The 18,247-nt window shown below is 41.4% G+C and overlaps 1 protein-coding gene across 10 annotated transcripts in view; it reads right to left on the minus strand.

Annotated features, from left to right (window-relative positions):
* sd (TEA domain transcription factor 1 homolog scalloped) overlaps positions 1 to 18,247 on the minus strand; it is a 209,988-nt gene that overhangs the window by 57,086 nt on the left and 134,655 nt on the right. For 9 of the 10 annotated variants that reach the window (XM_083144523.1, XM_083144583.1, XM_083144550.1 and 6 more), the window contains 2 exons: positions 10,701 to 10,813; positions 9,288 to 9,462 (listed from right to left, as the gene is read on the minus strand). In XM_083144523.1, coding sequence (XP_083000649.1) covers positions 9,288 to 9,462; positions 10,701 to 10,813 — 288 coding nt within the window. The remainder of the gene's footprint in view (positions 1 to 9,287; positions 9,463 to 10,700; positions 10,814 to 18,247) is intronic. The other variant, XM_083144531.1, reaches the window with a different exon arrangement.

An 18,247-nucleotide genomic window follows, 5' to 3' on the forward strand; every position in this document is an offset into this window, starting at 1 on the left:
TCCAATTCTTAATTTTAGTTTACACATGATAGTTTAACGAAAATATCTGATAGGTAGAATGCAATAATTCTTTGGGACTAGAAATATACATGACATGGCCTGAAAAAGAACTCCGGATTCGATTCTCGGTCGAGGCACATTTCAGTTGTCGGAATCTCACTGTCGTTTTGTTTCTAATCCACTTTATACAACTACAGAGACTTAAACACGGCAACGGTTCGTTGCAGTGTACACGTGTTACACTTAGTTCCTTTACAATCAGATTATTTTGTTTCGAAGTGTCTAATGAGTGAAAAATCCTTTTGAATCATATAATCAAACCTCCTCTTAATTTTACGAATTTCCCCAATTTAATTTCTTTTCCCTTTCCTCATATTAAATCTCAATTGAATTTCCCATCCGCAGAGCCCGATTTCCCTCCAGTTGGAAACACTGGCTCCGGGTGCCTTCCGCCCCTTCCGGAACCCGCCGGAGCGCTGGTTCCCCTCGAAAACCCGCGCGCTTCGCTGCAATTCGAGAGATCTGTCAATTTCCACGACCCTTCTCCCCCACCCGCTCGCTCCCCCAAACCGCCCCCTCCCAACCCCCGCCCCCGAGCGCTCTTTGTGCCCATCCAAACAGAGAGCCCAACCATCCTTCTTTTCATTTTCTTCCCTGAGCACTAATTGCGCATTCTTCGCATAGTTTCTGTTCAATGCGTATCACCATGGAAGTATTAGACTGCACAGCGGGCGGGAATTTTGCCAGGATCTAAATTTCGCGCGCGCGGTTCTCCCTCTCTGCCATCTCCTCTCCTGTTCCTCGGTCTCTCCGCTCGTACTTCACGTGGATGCTGTGAGCAGGGTTGCCAGTGACTACCTTATTACCGGAACTCGATTGTTTTTAACTGCCTTCCCGCTTCCCATTTCTGCACAAAAAAATTTCTACAAATAGAATTCTATTAAGAGACGGACTCTGATATTTTCATTTCATAATAAACCCTTTGACTCTGACGTTATAAATTCGTTTTATGTTGTTCCGAGGTCGATCATGCATTTATACTAGTTCATGGAAACGTACCTCTTTTTCGACGAATTCTGTCCATTTTCATTATTAATGACTTTCTGTACTTTTTATTGTTATTGGTTCTTCTTTTTTATGTAGGACTTTTCCTTCTCGTAGTTAAAGGAAACAGCCCAAATTTAAAGACAAGAACTTACGTCCTGCCTGGACGGCGATTGCGATTGACATTGGATGGCAAAGGATTATACATAGCCGACCTTCAAATAACATGACAACAAACCTATAAAAGATGCCAGGCACATTGAAGGCGAAAATTGACCTTTTGAATATTGCTGTTGGTTGCTTTCGATTTGGTCTAGATATCTGTTTCTCGACGCAGTAAACCTATTTTCATACAGTAAGCCTATTTTCTTTGTCAGATATCTAGAGAACAAAGAGTACAAACCACATGAGGATTCAATTGAATGCTTAGAAAAAATTGTAAACAGGTGCAATTTTACTAAATTTGGACTGTAGAAACTTTTGTTCAAAATAAGAGATTTCTCTCGAAATGGTCTTAGCCGGCATAGGTCAAAAGTCCAGCGACACTTTGAAATCACAATAACACTAATGCGACACAGTGCTTGGGAACCATTCGCTCAAGACACACTGGTCACAAAACATGTGAAAAAGGGATAAAAATAGAACCCAAAAACGTGGTTGTCCTGTCCGTGCTTGACAGAGCCTCGCTTGCATTCGACGATGTATTTTAGTTTGGATCAAGGATAAGAGTTTGGCATTTGAGTGTTTAGAAATATATAAATCACCGAGAATATTTCCTTCTCATTTACCTTCCCAACAACTTTCTTGATTGCCAAAATTATTTTTCTTTGCTCAGTTAAGAACATAAATCATCTTTAGTACCTGTTACATACACAGTTCAGAAATAATTAGTGCATCTTTACTTTAGAAGCATTTAATGGTTATTTGCTACTATATCTTTTAAAAAAATTTTATAAGAATTTATAAATTTTCTGTTATTCTAGTTCTTTTCTATTTCTCAAACAAATGCGACACCACCTCCTCAATCCATGGCGGTTCACCGACTCTGATTGACTCACCTGCATGAACCAACTTGGACAGTCAACAATTTACGAACCACTCCTGTGCAACAGCATGTTGCCAGGTCTTAGATTTAATTTAGCATTTGGCTAGAGTTTGAAAATTTCCCGACGTGGTGATGAGTCGATGATAAGCAAATTATTCATCTCTACAATCGAACGAAGCTCTGGCTGTAGTAGATTACCAAAAAAAACAAAAACTGAACGAGCGTTGAAAGTTCTCTTGCACTTGCACCGTAATGCAACAGCAGTAGCCGTGCAAAGCCAGTGATTGTCCTTTACGCCATGCTCTAAGAAAAGTGTCCTGCATCGTGCGATTAACTTCTCGCCGTTCTTTGCCCTACTGCACGCGTTCAAAATATAGTATGAAGGTTGAGTTCCGAGTGACGGTTGGGTGATTTGGTTTGATTTTTTCCCCCTAGTACATATTAATGTACACATGTGAAGGGCAAATATTTGAAGGGTGGTTGATGGAAGTTTGCGTATTATAGCAGTTGTTTTGGGACAAGGTTCTATTGGGGACAATTTGTTTGCTAGTAAGAGGTCAACGCATCGTCAGTCCGGTCAAATTAAGTCAATAAGAGGCCGTAGTTAGACATTTAAAAGAAAGGTCAAGAAGCTGGCCGTTCGAAGAAGTTGAGAACCAAGACTGCATAAGCTATGACCTTCAAGAACAAAGAAATGTTGCAAATTTTCCTCATAAAATGGAGAAATTTAATTTCAAGCTAACACACTGATTAAGAACATTTCAAGAGGTATTCCATTATTGAAAGCCTTAAGAGTTTTGATACTGTACCTATTTTAATAGAAGCATGTAAAAATTTCAAGATGGTGGACATTTTTTTGTAAATTTCAGGAAACCCGCAACTAGATATTTGGGGATTTTCTCGGGAACAATTATTTTCTCACGCGACTACATTCACTGCCTTTCTTTCTGGCCTTTAGAATGTCCTCATAATGCTGGGTAAACCCAAACCTTACAAATAAATAACAATTAAAATATAATTTCTACGTTAGCGAATATGTTAGATTGAATTATAGTATTTGAACTCTCGCGCTTATGACAATACCAGGCGATACAAAATGCTATTTATGTTAGTTTTTGTGGTGTGCTGGTTAGTGCAGGAGCAATGAAGCCAGAGGTCTTGATTTCTTATCCCCATTAAGATATGGAAAAAAAAACTGTGATGTTTATTTCATAGATGTTATAGTTTAAACTTTCATTCTCGTTGTTGCAGCAAAATAGGGGTGACAGAAAAGCGACGTAAGTTAAAAGAGAAATAAACAGAATGATAGGATGTTTCTCATTTAGAGCTCAAAGGGTCCCGGGTTCGATACCCGGTGGAGGCACATAGTGGTTCGGATCCCACTTTAAACTGTAGGTCCAGTCCCGATTAGCCTTACTGTGTATAAAGTGGACTTAACACCAAATCAATCAAAATCAATCATTTAGAGCTATATGATTGCAAACAAGTATTTGTTACTTCTAAAATAAATAAATCGCTAAATAGTGCACTTAATAGGCAGTCAGGTGAGTTAAGGCCTTAACTAAGCAAAAATGAAAATAGTTCTGGCAATGAAGTAAGCAGTTCGCATGGAAATTTCGTATCTTGTTTTAGAAACGCTCAGATGCCAAATCCTTGACTTCAAACTGATATGTTGCATGGAAGCGGGGCTGGGTAGCCTTTAAATACAAACAGGGTAATCATATTTGGCGGTTCCCATCTTCCTTCTTCCTCCTTATTCACCAGAATGTTTCTGCATTTCGCGGGATGATTTATTGTTCAATTGAATGGGGAACTTGTAAAAATCATGCAACTAGTTCAACCGTCATTGAGATGAGACATTGGCGTCTGTGTCATTTGCTTCTTGCCATGATTTCCGTGAATACGGTAACGAGTTCGACACATTAGTACATTTAATCCTTACTCTCTGGTATACAAAAGGCTTAGCTTTGCAGGACTCGGTCAGTCCACGGAGAAAGGCTCGCAGAACCGTTCACCCGGTGAATCGTTCGCAAGGAACCGTTCGTTTCGGACAGAGGAGCATCGGAAACGGCAGAAATCAACAAACAACCGGGCGTCCGTCGGTGGAATGCGACGAGAGGTCGTTGGGCAAGGGAAGGCCCCGGCTACGACAGTAAAGTCTGCGGTCGCCATCACACGGGGCGAAGAGGCCGTAAACTGTATTGCCGCCATCGCAACGTACTGTAGCCATAACCGTTCGGGAGGGGCCGAAAAACAGGGCTTTTAAAGTGCGCCATAGTATTTCGCTCTGTGCGCTGTCACGGCGCTGTTATTAAACATTCCAAAGCCGGGCTTTTACTGTTTGTCGAGCTTGATGACGGGCTTGCACGAGTCATGTGCGTGCGTGTGACGCACAGAGAGAGAGAGAGAAGGGAGGGAAAAAAGGTTCCCCCCTTGTTGTGTTTCGTACTATTACGTTTCCGTACTTTCTCCCCCTTCCATTTTTTTCACCCTTCTGGCCTTGTTCCAAGACAACGGCGTAAATTTCAGCAAGACGAGAGAACGAGTAACTTCCTCTTTTCCTATACTCTTCTCCCCGTTTTATTCTTCCTCCTTCTCCCCCCTGTTTCTCATCAGTGCTTTTTCCTGCTTCATTGATTTCGCGCTCTTAGCCCCTTAGAGTGGTGGTCTCTCTGCTTCAATATTATTCCATCAAATAGCGGGATTACTTCATATATTGTCAGCCTGCCTCGGCTTAGACCGGAGAGAAAGAGAGAGAGAAGGGCCGTATAAAGCGCTGGCGAGAGTTGGCAGGCTTTAAATTGGCAGAAACACCAGTCAGCGTCTAGAGCGAACGGACCAGGGTTGCCAGATAAAGTACGAAAAATTTCCTTGCGCCGAAAGCGGTAGCCGGACAATTACGATGGCCGACAATTGCGATGAACACAGAAGTGAACGGACGGGTGGGCAATTGTGATCACATTTTAAATCTTCTATCAAATTGAAGAGTGACTTAACACCCCGTACAATACCTCTTACAAGAGAATTATGTGACACATTGATATTTTCGACTGGGAATTTGGTTGAATCAAGTTTTTGAACATGTGCTAGAGCCAACAAACACATTTTGAAGTGACCCATTTCCTCATATATGCGAATACACTTACCAACTCTCTCGTCGATTTTAATGTCATGCTTCATTTTCTGACCTTCGCCGCATGTAGGCCTACTTGATGTTGGTGTCTTCTGCTTGGCTCTTGAGGCAGGCCAGAACATGATGAATTTTTGGATGTGGTATTCCAAGCCACCATTTATTTTGTTGTTCCAACCTTCCACAGCATTATAAGTTCTGTGGCGCCTTTGGTTAGGTTAGGTTAGGTTAGGTCCTGATCGTTGAAATTGTCCTGCCATTAATTTGTAAAATGACCTTCACCGTTAATATCATCGCAATTGTTCGCTATCGCAATTGTCCTAGATTCGCCAAAAGCAGAACTTTCATAAATCATTCTTTGATTAGAATCGGCGATTAAAAGTTTCATGGGTTATTATCTGACGAAAGCTGAAAGCGACAGTATGTGTCTGACCTTGGTAACTACAATAGTTAGAAAGAAAGACATCTAAGTGGTCAACGGCAATTTATATTTACATACATACATATAGAGTATTGCCTTTCTGCTACTTTTGGCTGATGGGGGACTTAATTATGATCATATGAAGATGTCGATGGAGCACCGATGGCTAGATGAGGACTCGAACCTGAAACTTTGGATGGCGGGGATCGTGAGTTCACCATTCAACGCGCTCGGCGGTACGTAATAGTTTTAAAGTGCGATTAATTTTTGATGCCATCTCTAGCGGGAACACTTTCATTTCCATACAGTAGCCTAATTGTTTACGATTTAAAAGTTCTAACATACACGTTTGAAATTCTGATTTTTATAGTGAATTGAGCAAGTTCTTTTCAACAGACATAATTTGCAACGTACGTTGCGTGTGGATTTGGTCAAACAAGTTTATGCTAGGCTAATCGAGACTGACCAACAATTTAAAATTAAATTTGAACCACTGCGAAATGTGCTTCTGATCGAACCTGGTAATCCCAGGTTTGTGTGTATGTAACCAAATGTGTATACATATGTTGCGTGCGGCTGAGATACAGCGAAACTGAAATGCGATAAAGTATGATGAAATCACACTTCTTCATAACAGATATTTTCATTTCGTATTAGAATGTGAAGAAAGTCCCACTAGGGGATCGAAGCCAGGCAGATGTAGAATGTACAGTCACCGGCATTAAAAATGGGACACCTAGATCCTGAAATACTGACTTCCCTGCAAGGCGTTATGTGGGTTGTCTAACTATGACGCGATAGCAGAACTTCCTATCGAAAAGCTGATATTGAATAAGAGTAGACAAACCACGATACGGCGTTCTCGGCCTGTATTGCCCAGATATTGTCTCATTCTCGGTTCCACTCGCAAGAATTTTAAGCAGTGGTAGACAAACCAATGAATTTTCATTTAGCCACTCTCGAGACATTTTACACAAGATTTCGTGCGTATAAGCACAGAAAACTGCGGTCAGCATGATCGGCAGCGAGAACTGAACTGGCGATCTTCCTACCGCGAGTCCAAACCCCGCAGGAAGAATAGAGCTGGATAGAAGCAAGTCTACGGGTATCATGTTTCCCATAATCTCCTCCTATAAATTCAACTGGCCTTGGGAAAGGCGTATATGGATATTTCTACGAGTTGAAACATGGAGGCTTGGGTCGTAGCCTGCCTCCGATTGGAAGATGTGAACGTTCTAATGGAATGAAGCCACGCTGCCTATTTTATTTGAATGTTCTGGTTTGCAACAAGAACTTCCGGTAGAAATGACCATCCGATATCGGGCAACAAAAGTAGTACGTGAGGACTTTATAGCAACTGACTGCTTCACACCGGTCTTTATTTCAGTACTGGCACCATACAAACCGTGACCACCCTGCGAGGCACGCGACCCCAAGGTTGACCACCAATTCGAATTGAAGCTAGCCGCTCTGTCTCCTTACAGGACCACGGACAACCAAATAAGCATCCGCCCGAGGTGTAAAAAAGGCTTCCCAACTCCCAAGAGCCGACTTTCAATTTCGACGCCTTGAAACAAACGTGGACGGGGGAGATGGTAGCCAATCCCACTTGAGCTGACGTGTGAAGCGCTTCCAGGGCGGATCCCTCCGGAGCCAAGGGGGACTCCCTCTTCTTCCGGGCGCCCAGTTATTGACCCACCATGTCCGGTCCTGCCCATCGAACTATGGGGAGATCAGTCAGGGTAACTACGGTCTGGTGGACAACAATCAAACGCCAAGTATGCAGCTTCTTCCTCTCTCTTGTCTCTTTCTTCCGGAACAGATAGCAGAGAGCTTACGGAGAACATGGACCAACCTTCGAACTGTCACGAGAAAGACGCTGTTCCGACGACAAACTTAAAAGTCATGTTCGCTCTCTTCTGCTGGAAAGGTAGGATTAGGTTCATTTGTTGTCTGGGAAGCTTTCTCTTACTTATTTGAAGACAGCGTCTGTAACTCAATAAACTAAGGATTCGGATGTCAGTACTGGCCACCAAGGTGTGTACTGTTGAAAATTATTCGAACTGAAATGTTGTGCATCCATATCTCCCGCTCCCCCCCCCCCACGAAGTTTACACTAGAGTTGTTAGGGTTATGGCCTCCCCTGTTAAGATAAGACAGTGTTACTAATTTTACAGTTCTCTCTCTTTACGCCTATCTAGCAAATGCATGCTCCAATCACAAGGAATAATAGTCGAATAAGCCGAAATAACACATAACACGAATGAGTCTTTATTTCCTAATAGTAAGCATAATGAATGCTGCGGGAATGTTCTTTCTCATATTCCTATACTTCCACATTGGTAATACAAGGGGAAAATGCGTACATGTTCCAGCAGCCGCTCCCACGCTTAAAACTTTCTTCTTTAGCTAGTTTTATCCATTCGACACTATAGCTCTTTTCAGTTCTTACGGTGGGCGCTCTAGAAGCTGGCAGGGGAAGTGGGGAGCGGGGAAGCGACCAATCCGGTACTATAAGAAACGTAGCGGCCAGTAGAACGAGTTTCACGTAGTACTTTTTCCGGCCGCGTCGTGTCTCTCGGCGCTACTGCTGTTGTCTGGTTCATGTGTCTGGTTGGTCTGTTGCGTAATCCCCGCTACCCACTTCCCCTGCCAGTTTCTAGAGCGCCCGCCGTAAGAAATGAAAAGAGCTATAACAGAATAATACATTGCTTCAATAAAACTCGTTTAACTTTGAACGGCCAATTCAACACAAGAACACGACTGATTGGATTCTTTAATTAACGTCGCATTTTTTCGGATCATTATGTCATCCGAGACGAAGAGGCGAGAGAAAAAAGGAAGGAATCGTCCTTGTCCTTCGTTGAAGTTACCACCTTGCGTAAACCCAATGCGAAAACTAAATTGACAGAAATGACACCTTTTAAACCTAAGAAGAAGAAAATAGTTACTCGGACATCAATATTTGTGTCTGTTTTATGTAAATTCAAATCCAACGCTTCGCCATAGATGCCAAACCGGTGATACTCAAAAGAGTATTGTGACTACTTCGACTTGACACATGAGCCCTAAGCGTGGTCAAACACTTGAAGGACAACTTCCTCTATTTATACGTGACATGTAGGTTAAAACATTTTCCTGGAACAAAAAATAGTGAATTAAACGACTTCTGTAAAAGTTCTCGTAAGTTTCCACAAAGGCATCTGACACCCAATGTCAAAGTCAATATAAATTAAATGACCGTCTCCTCTCCTGTGTATATACTATTCTAGTCAATCCCCTAAATTTTGAAGACTGGGATTAAACATGCCCGATAAAATTAGAATCTAGGGCCGACGTAATTCCCGAAGATTCTAACGTTTTGAATATTTGTAAATAGAATAGAATTTTGAGGCACGATACATGAACAAGTGAACAGGACATGTCCTAACTATCAAGTCAAGCTATTTTACAATACAACCTCTTCGAGAATTCCCCTTTTTGAAATCAACATTATTACTGACAAAATCTCTTTTTTTCTTATTTTACTGGTGCTTCCACTGTCTGCAACTTGGGCAAACCACATAAACTTGCAACCTCGACGACTCTCTCCACTATATGAACCGTGAATTAAAGATCTGACGTTCTTTTATTTAATGTGAACTTACCGTACATCTTCCCCTCGTCCGACAAGATGATCTTCCGCCTTCCGCACGGCGGGTATATGGCCAACGCCTCCTGGAAACTCTGCTCGATGTCCGGGCTCCAGACGCCCTCCGCGTCTGACGCCGACAAGTCCTTATCATCCTGGAGAGAAGACAAAGAATCAAAGTCCTTGTCATCCTGCGTGAAGAGAGAATAACAAGAAATCAACACTAAAGAAAAAGACAATCATGTGGCACGTAAGAGATTCCTAGAGGAATCCTACGTTCCCAAAAATAAAATAAAAAATACGTGTGCGAACAAAATAAAGAAAAATTTCATAAATAAGAACAAAATTCAAATACAAAAATGAAAAAATAGAAAGAACAAAATAAAACATTAAATAAAAAAATAAAAATGATAAAAAATCTGGAAAAAAACATTAAATAAATCAAACTAAAAAGGCAACAGGGTAAAATAAAGTACTCGAATGGAAGAAAACTTGAAACGAAAATTAACGGAAACATTGTGGTAGCTGAAGTACTACTGTTTAGAAATATGCCAATCCAGTAGTGTGCCTGATCATATGAATGGAGTTTACTTTTAATATACAGGGATGAGAATAAATAGCTGACGGTTTTAAAATAGCAGAAGTAAAACGAACACGTTTCACTAGATCATACATGGAATAAATTTCTTGGAGAATAATTTTAAAAAAGAAACAATTAATTTGTACCTTTGGCGGATATTAATTCACACAACACAAACTGATACTAAAAAAAAATAGAGTCTTTCAAGTGAAGTCTTATCGAGCGAGCAGTTGAGAGTATTGGGAAAGATGTAAGTCCACTAATTGAGACTGGACCTACGGTTTAAAGCAGAATTCGAACCAATATATGCCTAATTGTTTCTGTTTCTTGAATTAATCTCCAAGAAGTGTAGAATTTATTCCATTTACATAATACGCTCTAATGAAACGTGTTCAATTCACTTCTGCTATTTCAAACCGTCAGCTAATTATGCTCATCCCTGAATGAAGTGTAAATGTAACAGTGTACAATAAGTGTAACAGTAATTTTGTAGGAATTATAGTGGTGTATTTACGATTTCATTTAGGTGGAGCCGATTTTTTATTATATATATATTAACCTTAGACACAAAAATTTGAATTTGAACTATAACGATTTTTTGAGTCGATGACATTTTGGGGAGACTCATGGCCGATCCGATTGTCGCACCTTGAAAAAGCCACTGTACTCAGTCACACTAAACATTTAAAATGTAGAAAAAATAGAACTCTGCATCAAATCTTTTAAACAAGATATTAAACTATACATGTGTAATGTGGAAAAACGAGTTGTCATTATTAACTTTGAGTGCATGGTATCGGAGAAAACCTCCTTAGAGTCTCTGGCAAATAGTAACTGTTGGTTGCTTACCTCGCCGACATCCAAGTTCTTGGTATCCGAGCCGGAGCCATTGGTATCGGCCGGCGGCCCGGAACTGGCGGGAGTCCACGGCGAGGAAATTTTGCCGGCTACCAGCAAACAACCTGGAAAAAGGAAACAATATATGTAAAGCAAGGTACTCGGTCATCTGCATATTCAAAATGCACTGTCAAGCTATGTCCGTTTTAAGAAAGAAAGGCTAAACTGGACAATGCCTACGGTTTTAAAGTGAAATCCGAACCACCAAAATATGCTCCCACTGGAAACTGGTCTTCCACCATCAGCTTCGAATCTAGCACACACTATACTGAATATAGTGAAATAAATAGTGTGTGTGTGTGTAACAATTAACATACTAAACTAAACTATTAACATACTAAACTAAACCATATGATGCATTTTGAGGACCAGGGTCTGCCAAACGTCTTTTTTCATCGGGTGATGATGCGTGGTCAGCCAATCGAGTCCGATTGCTGCTTTTTTTTGCTGGCTCTCGAGACCGGAGTCCGCTATTTCTACTTTTCAAGTAGCTTCACAATTGTGCTCACAATGCTGGGTCACTTACCGCGAATATAACTCTGGGACACCTCGCACCAAAGGTCAAAGTACAAAGGCTACGAGGGGGGGGGGGAGTCTCCATTTAATATACAGCTCTGTTAATGGAACCAGGGTTCGAATAGGTTCGAGTATAATAGTAATACATAAATTAGCCAAGATTTCTTCAATTCTAATGGCCACTACCACATGTGATGCCTGCCAAATTGTAGAATGGAAAAACATTTTTATGTTCGAGCAGTATAATCAGCCTGTAAGGCTATAAGATGTTCCCATTCTTTCCCCAAGCTTTCCTAAAATGAAATCTAGATATTTCAAATTTACAAATATTCAAAACCCTTTAGATTACTCTCCAATGGCTCCGATCCAATCATGGGGGTTAAGGCGTCAGCAATGTCTTCTGAAAGCTGAGTATTTAGCACTTTCGAGTTTGATGCGAGAAGCTTCGGAATCGATTTCCGGTGCGACCCACATTAGCGGTGCTGACCCATCAACGTAAAGAGAATTGGGAAGCTACTTGATGACTGTGAAGACTGCAGTCTAGATTAAATTCAGTCCATAGTGGAACAGCCCTTTGAGAGTCAATGCCTGCCGGGAGGGGTGAGAAGGAAGCTATGTGGGGAGCAAAGTACAGACAGGCAGGCCACTTTCAGACCGATAACAATAATTGGTGTACGCCACAATTGCATTTGGGAGATCTATTGCAGACCATGATAGTGGAATGTGCAATGTGTGAATTACAAAATGACAACGAAAAGCTGCCGGAAGAATATTGTGTTTTCAAACTGAAATAGAGAAATTTGTTGAAAAATCAGTCCCACCTAAACTGCTCAACAAACAATGAACACAGTTTCGTGAAAGATTCTCTACTTGATAAATATTGTCGAGGCAAAAGTAACTAAAATTAATTTTATTTATAAACTTTTCTATTGACAATTTTTTAAATCATCGAAATTGGTGGGCGTTATTTCTAAAACGTGCACTACCTTCAAACCTCAAATTTCGTAAGAAATTATTGGCATACCCCAGAGATGTGGCTAGACCTTCAAGTAGTTCCCCCATTATCACGGTGCGTAAAAAGCGACATTTTTAGAGCAACCACGAGACCGCTCGCACCAAAGATGATGGAGCTAACCATTCGGCCACGCAAGACCGTTGCAATGTGGAGAGCCAGGGAAAAATAACAGACGCGCTACAACGGCACCCACCGAAAATCCACACCTATTGCGAAGAGATATGCCGAGCCAGGGCATTCTTCCAGGTTCCAGACAAATGGTCACTCTAGCGGGTGTTTGGCAAGTTCCGTTCGTTCATTAGCTTGTTGCGTATTTCTACCGCTAAGCTACCCACGGTGATGGAAATGAATGAATGATGAAGGTGAAAGGAGAACGCGCAGAAATATCTTATCAATAGTGTAACATTAGTCAAACTCCAGGAGCTCAACCACCAGATCTAGTAATCACGTGATACAAAGATGTGGTAACTTAAAAAGGTAAACTGGTAGATGTGCCCGTAAATCGGCGCATTTCTGGGTTCAAATCCAGATTACTTAGTTTCACGGCGCGGTTTTTATGGACCAGAGAAGCCGGACAATGTGATTTTAACAAAGGGAACCCGCCGAAGCAGTCCACCTCCACCTGCATCCATTCGAGGGTATGCGCTTGGGTCCTGGTGCCTTAAGATAAACTAGGGCGTCTTATGCTCCGCATCTTGGTTCCCCCATTTTACGTTGCAAACATATGTATTATTTATAAAGAAAGAAGAAAATATGATTGATCCCTTGATTGTTCCGGTACAATTTCGGTTTACATTTTGTCTTCTTTTTTTACATTTAGCTCATGTGTTGTTGTAATTACAAAACGGGATCTATAAACATGACAGTGGCGTAGCATGGGCATTTCGGGTGGGAACGCCAAGTCCGAAGGATGGGTCGGCCCTTTTTTGCTTAATAATTTACTTATGGTATTAGTCGCCACAGGTATTGTTTATTTGCCTGAAGTCAGCTGGGTTTTCAATAAAACATCATCGATGCATGTTTTAGCTAGAAAATGAGATGCCTCACTATGCCACAAATGTTTTGAACTCTGGTGTTTTATACCTTTTTTTATACCTTTCGCCATGACGCAAGTCATTAAAAACCTACCTGAATCACAAGTGCCTCTGCACAACAGTAGACGTCATTATTGTGGATGATTGGTTTGGTTTATTTTATTTCGCTTTTCTACCACTTTTGGGTAATTGCGAATATGAATATGAGTGATGATATTGAAGAAGGGACACTCACAAAGAACACCCGTGCTCACGCCGGGATTCGAGTCAGGGGCCTCTGTCCTCTTGGCGCGCTGTGCGTAACACACTGACACGGAGGTGGGTGGATGATCCAATTATCGTACACTCAACTGACGTAAGTGCCGATTAGTAATTTAGACCATTGTTTATTACATTTTGAGAATGTTGATAAACATTTTAAAATAATTTTGTCCAGAGACCATTCGGTGTTAAGAGTTTTCAAATGAATGCTAAACATTTAGATATACTAACGAAATAATAATAATAATAATAATAAAAAATAATAGTTTTGCGGATTAAGTGGTAGAGCAGCCACAGGCTGAACTTCTACCACGAAGACTTCACCAACTTATTTGACAAAAACTTTGTTGATCTTCTAGTTTTTAATGCACATCGCTGTTCGTGCGATAAATTATACAATGCAATGGTCATTGAGTTTGGTAAAGTTACGTCAGTCAATATTGCGTTTTGTAGCATCACATAGCACAAGTGGCATGAGCGCGAAGAAACGGGTAGGAATTCTACCGCTGTCGTCTGCTTCAGAAGGCAGGAAGGCTCTCTGCTCCGTACGCTGGCGTACGAGAGAGCATTTGCGCGCGTGCTGTAGAGATCCAAGCCTTCCCTCCAGAAAGGCAACAAGGAATATAGAGTCCTTTACGCCGAACCTGCCCGGCGTCCAGCCAGGAAAGGCATTGAAAAAATGCTAGAACGAGTGTTGTTAGTGGAGCGTTGCAAGCGGATCACGAAAAATAGCTATTATAATGTCATGAAGGACAAACATCCATGAAATTAGTCAAGTTTAACTTTATATTTAGAGCATTTACGCATTTTTGAAATTTTAAATCTGGGAACGCCGGGCGTACTATTAACGCTACGCCACTGAAACATGATATGTAATACAGTGCGTTCGTTTTGGCTCTGGGTCGAGATAGGGCGTGAACAACTCTTATAACACAGGTTAGTACTCGTTATGCAATATTAAGCGCTCGTAGCTATGACACATGACAGTGGATACTTCTGCGAGATTAGTTAATTAATTAACTGAACATTAACATCATATTTTATACATCCATGCATTTATGTTGATATCATAGCATAACATGCACATATAATAATCAGCCAAGAGGCACAGTGTGTGTGACGTAATTTCTTCAACATCCCACCTTGCGTATTAAAAACATCAGTCAGTTATCTTGCCTCACTCCCATTCATCTAAGAAAGCTCCATCTGGCGCAGCTCATTAAAAGGTAGCCAAAGTAAGAATCACGCATTCACCATCTGCTGTCGCTGTGGAGATTCCTGAATAAGCATGTGACTTTCCTGTCTCCCGCCAGAGCGACAAAATCCATCCACCATTGCAATGAGGGTGCTTGCATACCTTCCACCTCCAAAAAAAAAAAAAGGGTCAAACACTCGACACAATGTCATTAATTACAAGGACTGTTTTGTCGGAAAATCTCTCTAATTAATCACAGTACTTCTTGTTGGAACTGCGCGCTGAACCTGGTCTATACTACATGCGTGAACACGTGGAGAGCGAGAGAAATGGGGGGGGGGGGGGTGAAACGCGGTCCATCATTTTTCAAAAAATGGTTTTTCGAACTGAATTGTTCTCGAACAGTTCGACGGATGACACACGGTGCGTGAACCACACAACGATGTGGAATTGGAGTGGGGTGACCGGGAGAGGCGCTGTGGGGAATTGGATACGTCATAATAAATTTTCTGTTCGTTATGTTCATCTGCCAGCGGTGTAGTACATGGGGAGATACTGAGCAGAGTAGCGAACGCCTATATGAACCAGGAATTGGTCCCCGGAGAAATGATCCTCAACTCAACAATTTTAACATGTATAAAATTGAAAAGTCTGAGAAGTAATAATAATATACTGCTATCGAAACAATAACAATACTCTGTTCCGGGTATACATCGTAGTTCAAGTTTACAACACTTGAGTGTTTCTTCAATCGTTGGCTCAGTGGGAGATTTCACACCGGAGCGACAAGCAACACGCGTCACGAGTGCCTTGAGGATTTAATCAATCTAACGCAAGCTTGTGCTGCTTGTCATGCCGCTACGGTGTGAAACGTTGTTGTTCATTCGCTCGTTCCCAAGCGACATGTGTCTGCTATGGGACACCCTCATTCCATGATCTTTGAAGCACCCAAAAAATGTCTTACTGTACTATTTGGCAAATTGAATTCCTTTTCCGTGGGGGAGTGCTCAGTGCTTTGATCGACAAAAGCACAAGTTCGTACAACTCTTCCTGCGCGTGCGCTGAGTCACCTGGGGCTGCGCAGAACGAAAGGTAGGAAGAACCGTCTCTCTAACGTCACTTGCTAGACTCGCATCAAATGTGTTCACAATTATTTAATTGGCATTGGTAGTTGTAAATAAACTACCTTTAAACTACTTCTTCAATAGTTCAATCCGATTGTTCTGAATAATCTGCAGTAGCTTGACATTTTGTTTCAGTATTTCACATTGCGTTAATAATAATATGGCAACGTATCGTACTCTGCTGTGATACAGTATTTGCTTTATTTCACTTCGCTTTTTGTGCAACTTTTGGCTAATTTGCGAAGATGGGGATGAGCGATGATATGCTGATATTGATGAATGGATACTCACAAACATCCATGCCCAGGCCAGGAGTCGAACTTGGGACCCCTGGCGTCGTAGCACGATGTGCTAACCACTCCGCCACGGGGGCCGGCTATAGAGTGAGACCCGTTGATATAGAGCAGGAGTATTTTCAGCAATTGATCGTAGGCTACAATACATTGTATTTACACCAAATGCAATGACTCGAAATAAAGTGTGACATTTTACAAGTACTAATGCGAGACAAATAAAAAAAAGCCATGACGGGCCGTAGTTTGGACGACCCTGCTATAGAGATCTCTGGAGTTGTAAAATCCCCTTACATTGCCATCTGCGTCCAAGAATTCGACGGGGTTTCAACATTCTGCATTTTGCTTTTTTCGTCCAGCTCAAGACTTTTAGGATGGCGTGGTAGTAGATATCAAAGGCAGCCAATAAATTCCAAGGAAAAATGCACAGAAAAAAAAATTAAACCCATTTTGTGCTCAGTTACGCTATTCGGAACTGCGCCTACAGATTCCAATTGGAATTTCAATCACTTCGTAATGTTCTACGGACAGAAGACACAAGCGGAGTAGGTATTGATGGTAACGCGATAACACCACACACACGTACATGGCATTCGAATCTCACAACGTTAGTTACATGACCTTATTGTAGGAAAGTTTGGAGGCAAACGACAGATAACAACGTGGAAAACTATCACCAGAGGGCTGCTGGCACCAAATAGCAAACATGGCACGAAGAAGATATGCATGAGGAGACAGAATACTGATTAAGGTGAGGGACCCGTAAGCACAGCTCCAACTTGTTTATTAACAAAATTAGCAAATCTGATCTGAGTGTTCCACAACCTCTGTATCTTCGATCCTAACTGGAAAGATGCACATATTAAGCGCCACTTGTATTGCTGGGGGTAATTTGGTGACGCAAGAATTCTGGGAATCGACCGACCGAAGATGACGGAGAAAGTTGGAGGGGAAGAAGGAGTGCTATTCTCGGGGAAAAACACACGCAGTTATCTCTGATTCTGAGAATAAAACACGTGAGCTTTCTCAAGTGGGGTCCGTGATAAGATTTAATGCCTCAACACCTCATTCAAGACACCAACGAAAATCCAAGGGTCCTCCGATTTTACGTTGCACAACAGTTGCAACAATGATCAAGCATGAGGTAGCGAGCTTCACGCAACTAAAACAAATTTCAAAATATTACAACTGGCTGGTATAATAGTTATGCGTGTACATCAGCATGGAGGATACACCCTGCCTACAATATGACGAGATCTTGAAATGGGGGAGGTGCAACTTCCTGCAATACACGTACACATGCGCGCCAACAGTATGTTTTTCCTTTATTTAGCTTTGGTTTACAGTCTAATGTATGCACAGATAGGCTAATAGGGACTAAACCTATAGTTTAAATTGGTATCTGAACTACAATGTGACTCCACCTGGTATCGAACCCGGGACTCCTTGTTTACAATGCGCCGTTACAGCTTCGCCACCGGTCAAGCCCGAACACAGTGTATTTGTAAAGCCTTCTCCCATTTGATTGTCACAATGTCAAACCATACAAGGGTCTCTCCACTTATCTGCATATGTGTAAAAACAATATCAAAATTGGATCTCCCCGATGGGGTAGTAGCTAAAGCTGTGACCTTATAGATCAAGATGTCTCAGGTTCGATTTGTGGAGGGGACACATACGAGGTTCGGATCCCATTCTTCCCGATAAGGCTATCTTAGGCATAAAGTTGACTAAAAACAAACTTCGTCTCAAATAGTAAAATCCGTGATTCCTCTTAACATGAAAACCTACAATGAACTAGAGTCCTTTGTCAGCTTGTGTTATCGAATTATTCAAAATAACGTAACTCAACCATTTTGTACGATCATGTGTAGGCACAATTGAATGTTGACTTTGTTCACTGCTCTCATATCCTCTTATATATACATATGGATGGATATGTGTGTATGAGAGAGAGGAGGGATGAGTAAGTAAATTGGAAACGAAATATGTCATAATATAAATAGAGAATAAAATATTCAAAAACGTTGTGAACCAATGAGACATCTAGACTTACTTATT

Source organism: Lepisma saccharinum, chromosome 1, assembly GCF_977018435.1.
Source record: "Lepisma saccharinum chromosome 1, izLepSacc3.1, whole genome shotgun sequence".
NCBI classification, from domain to species: Eukaryota; Metazoa; Arthropoda; class Insecta; order Zygentoma; family Lepismatidae; genus Lepisma; species Lepisma saccharinum.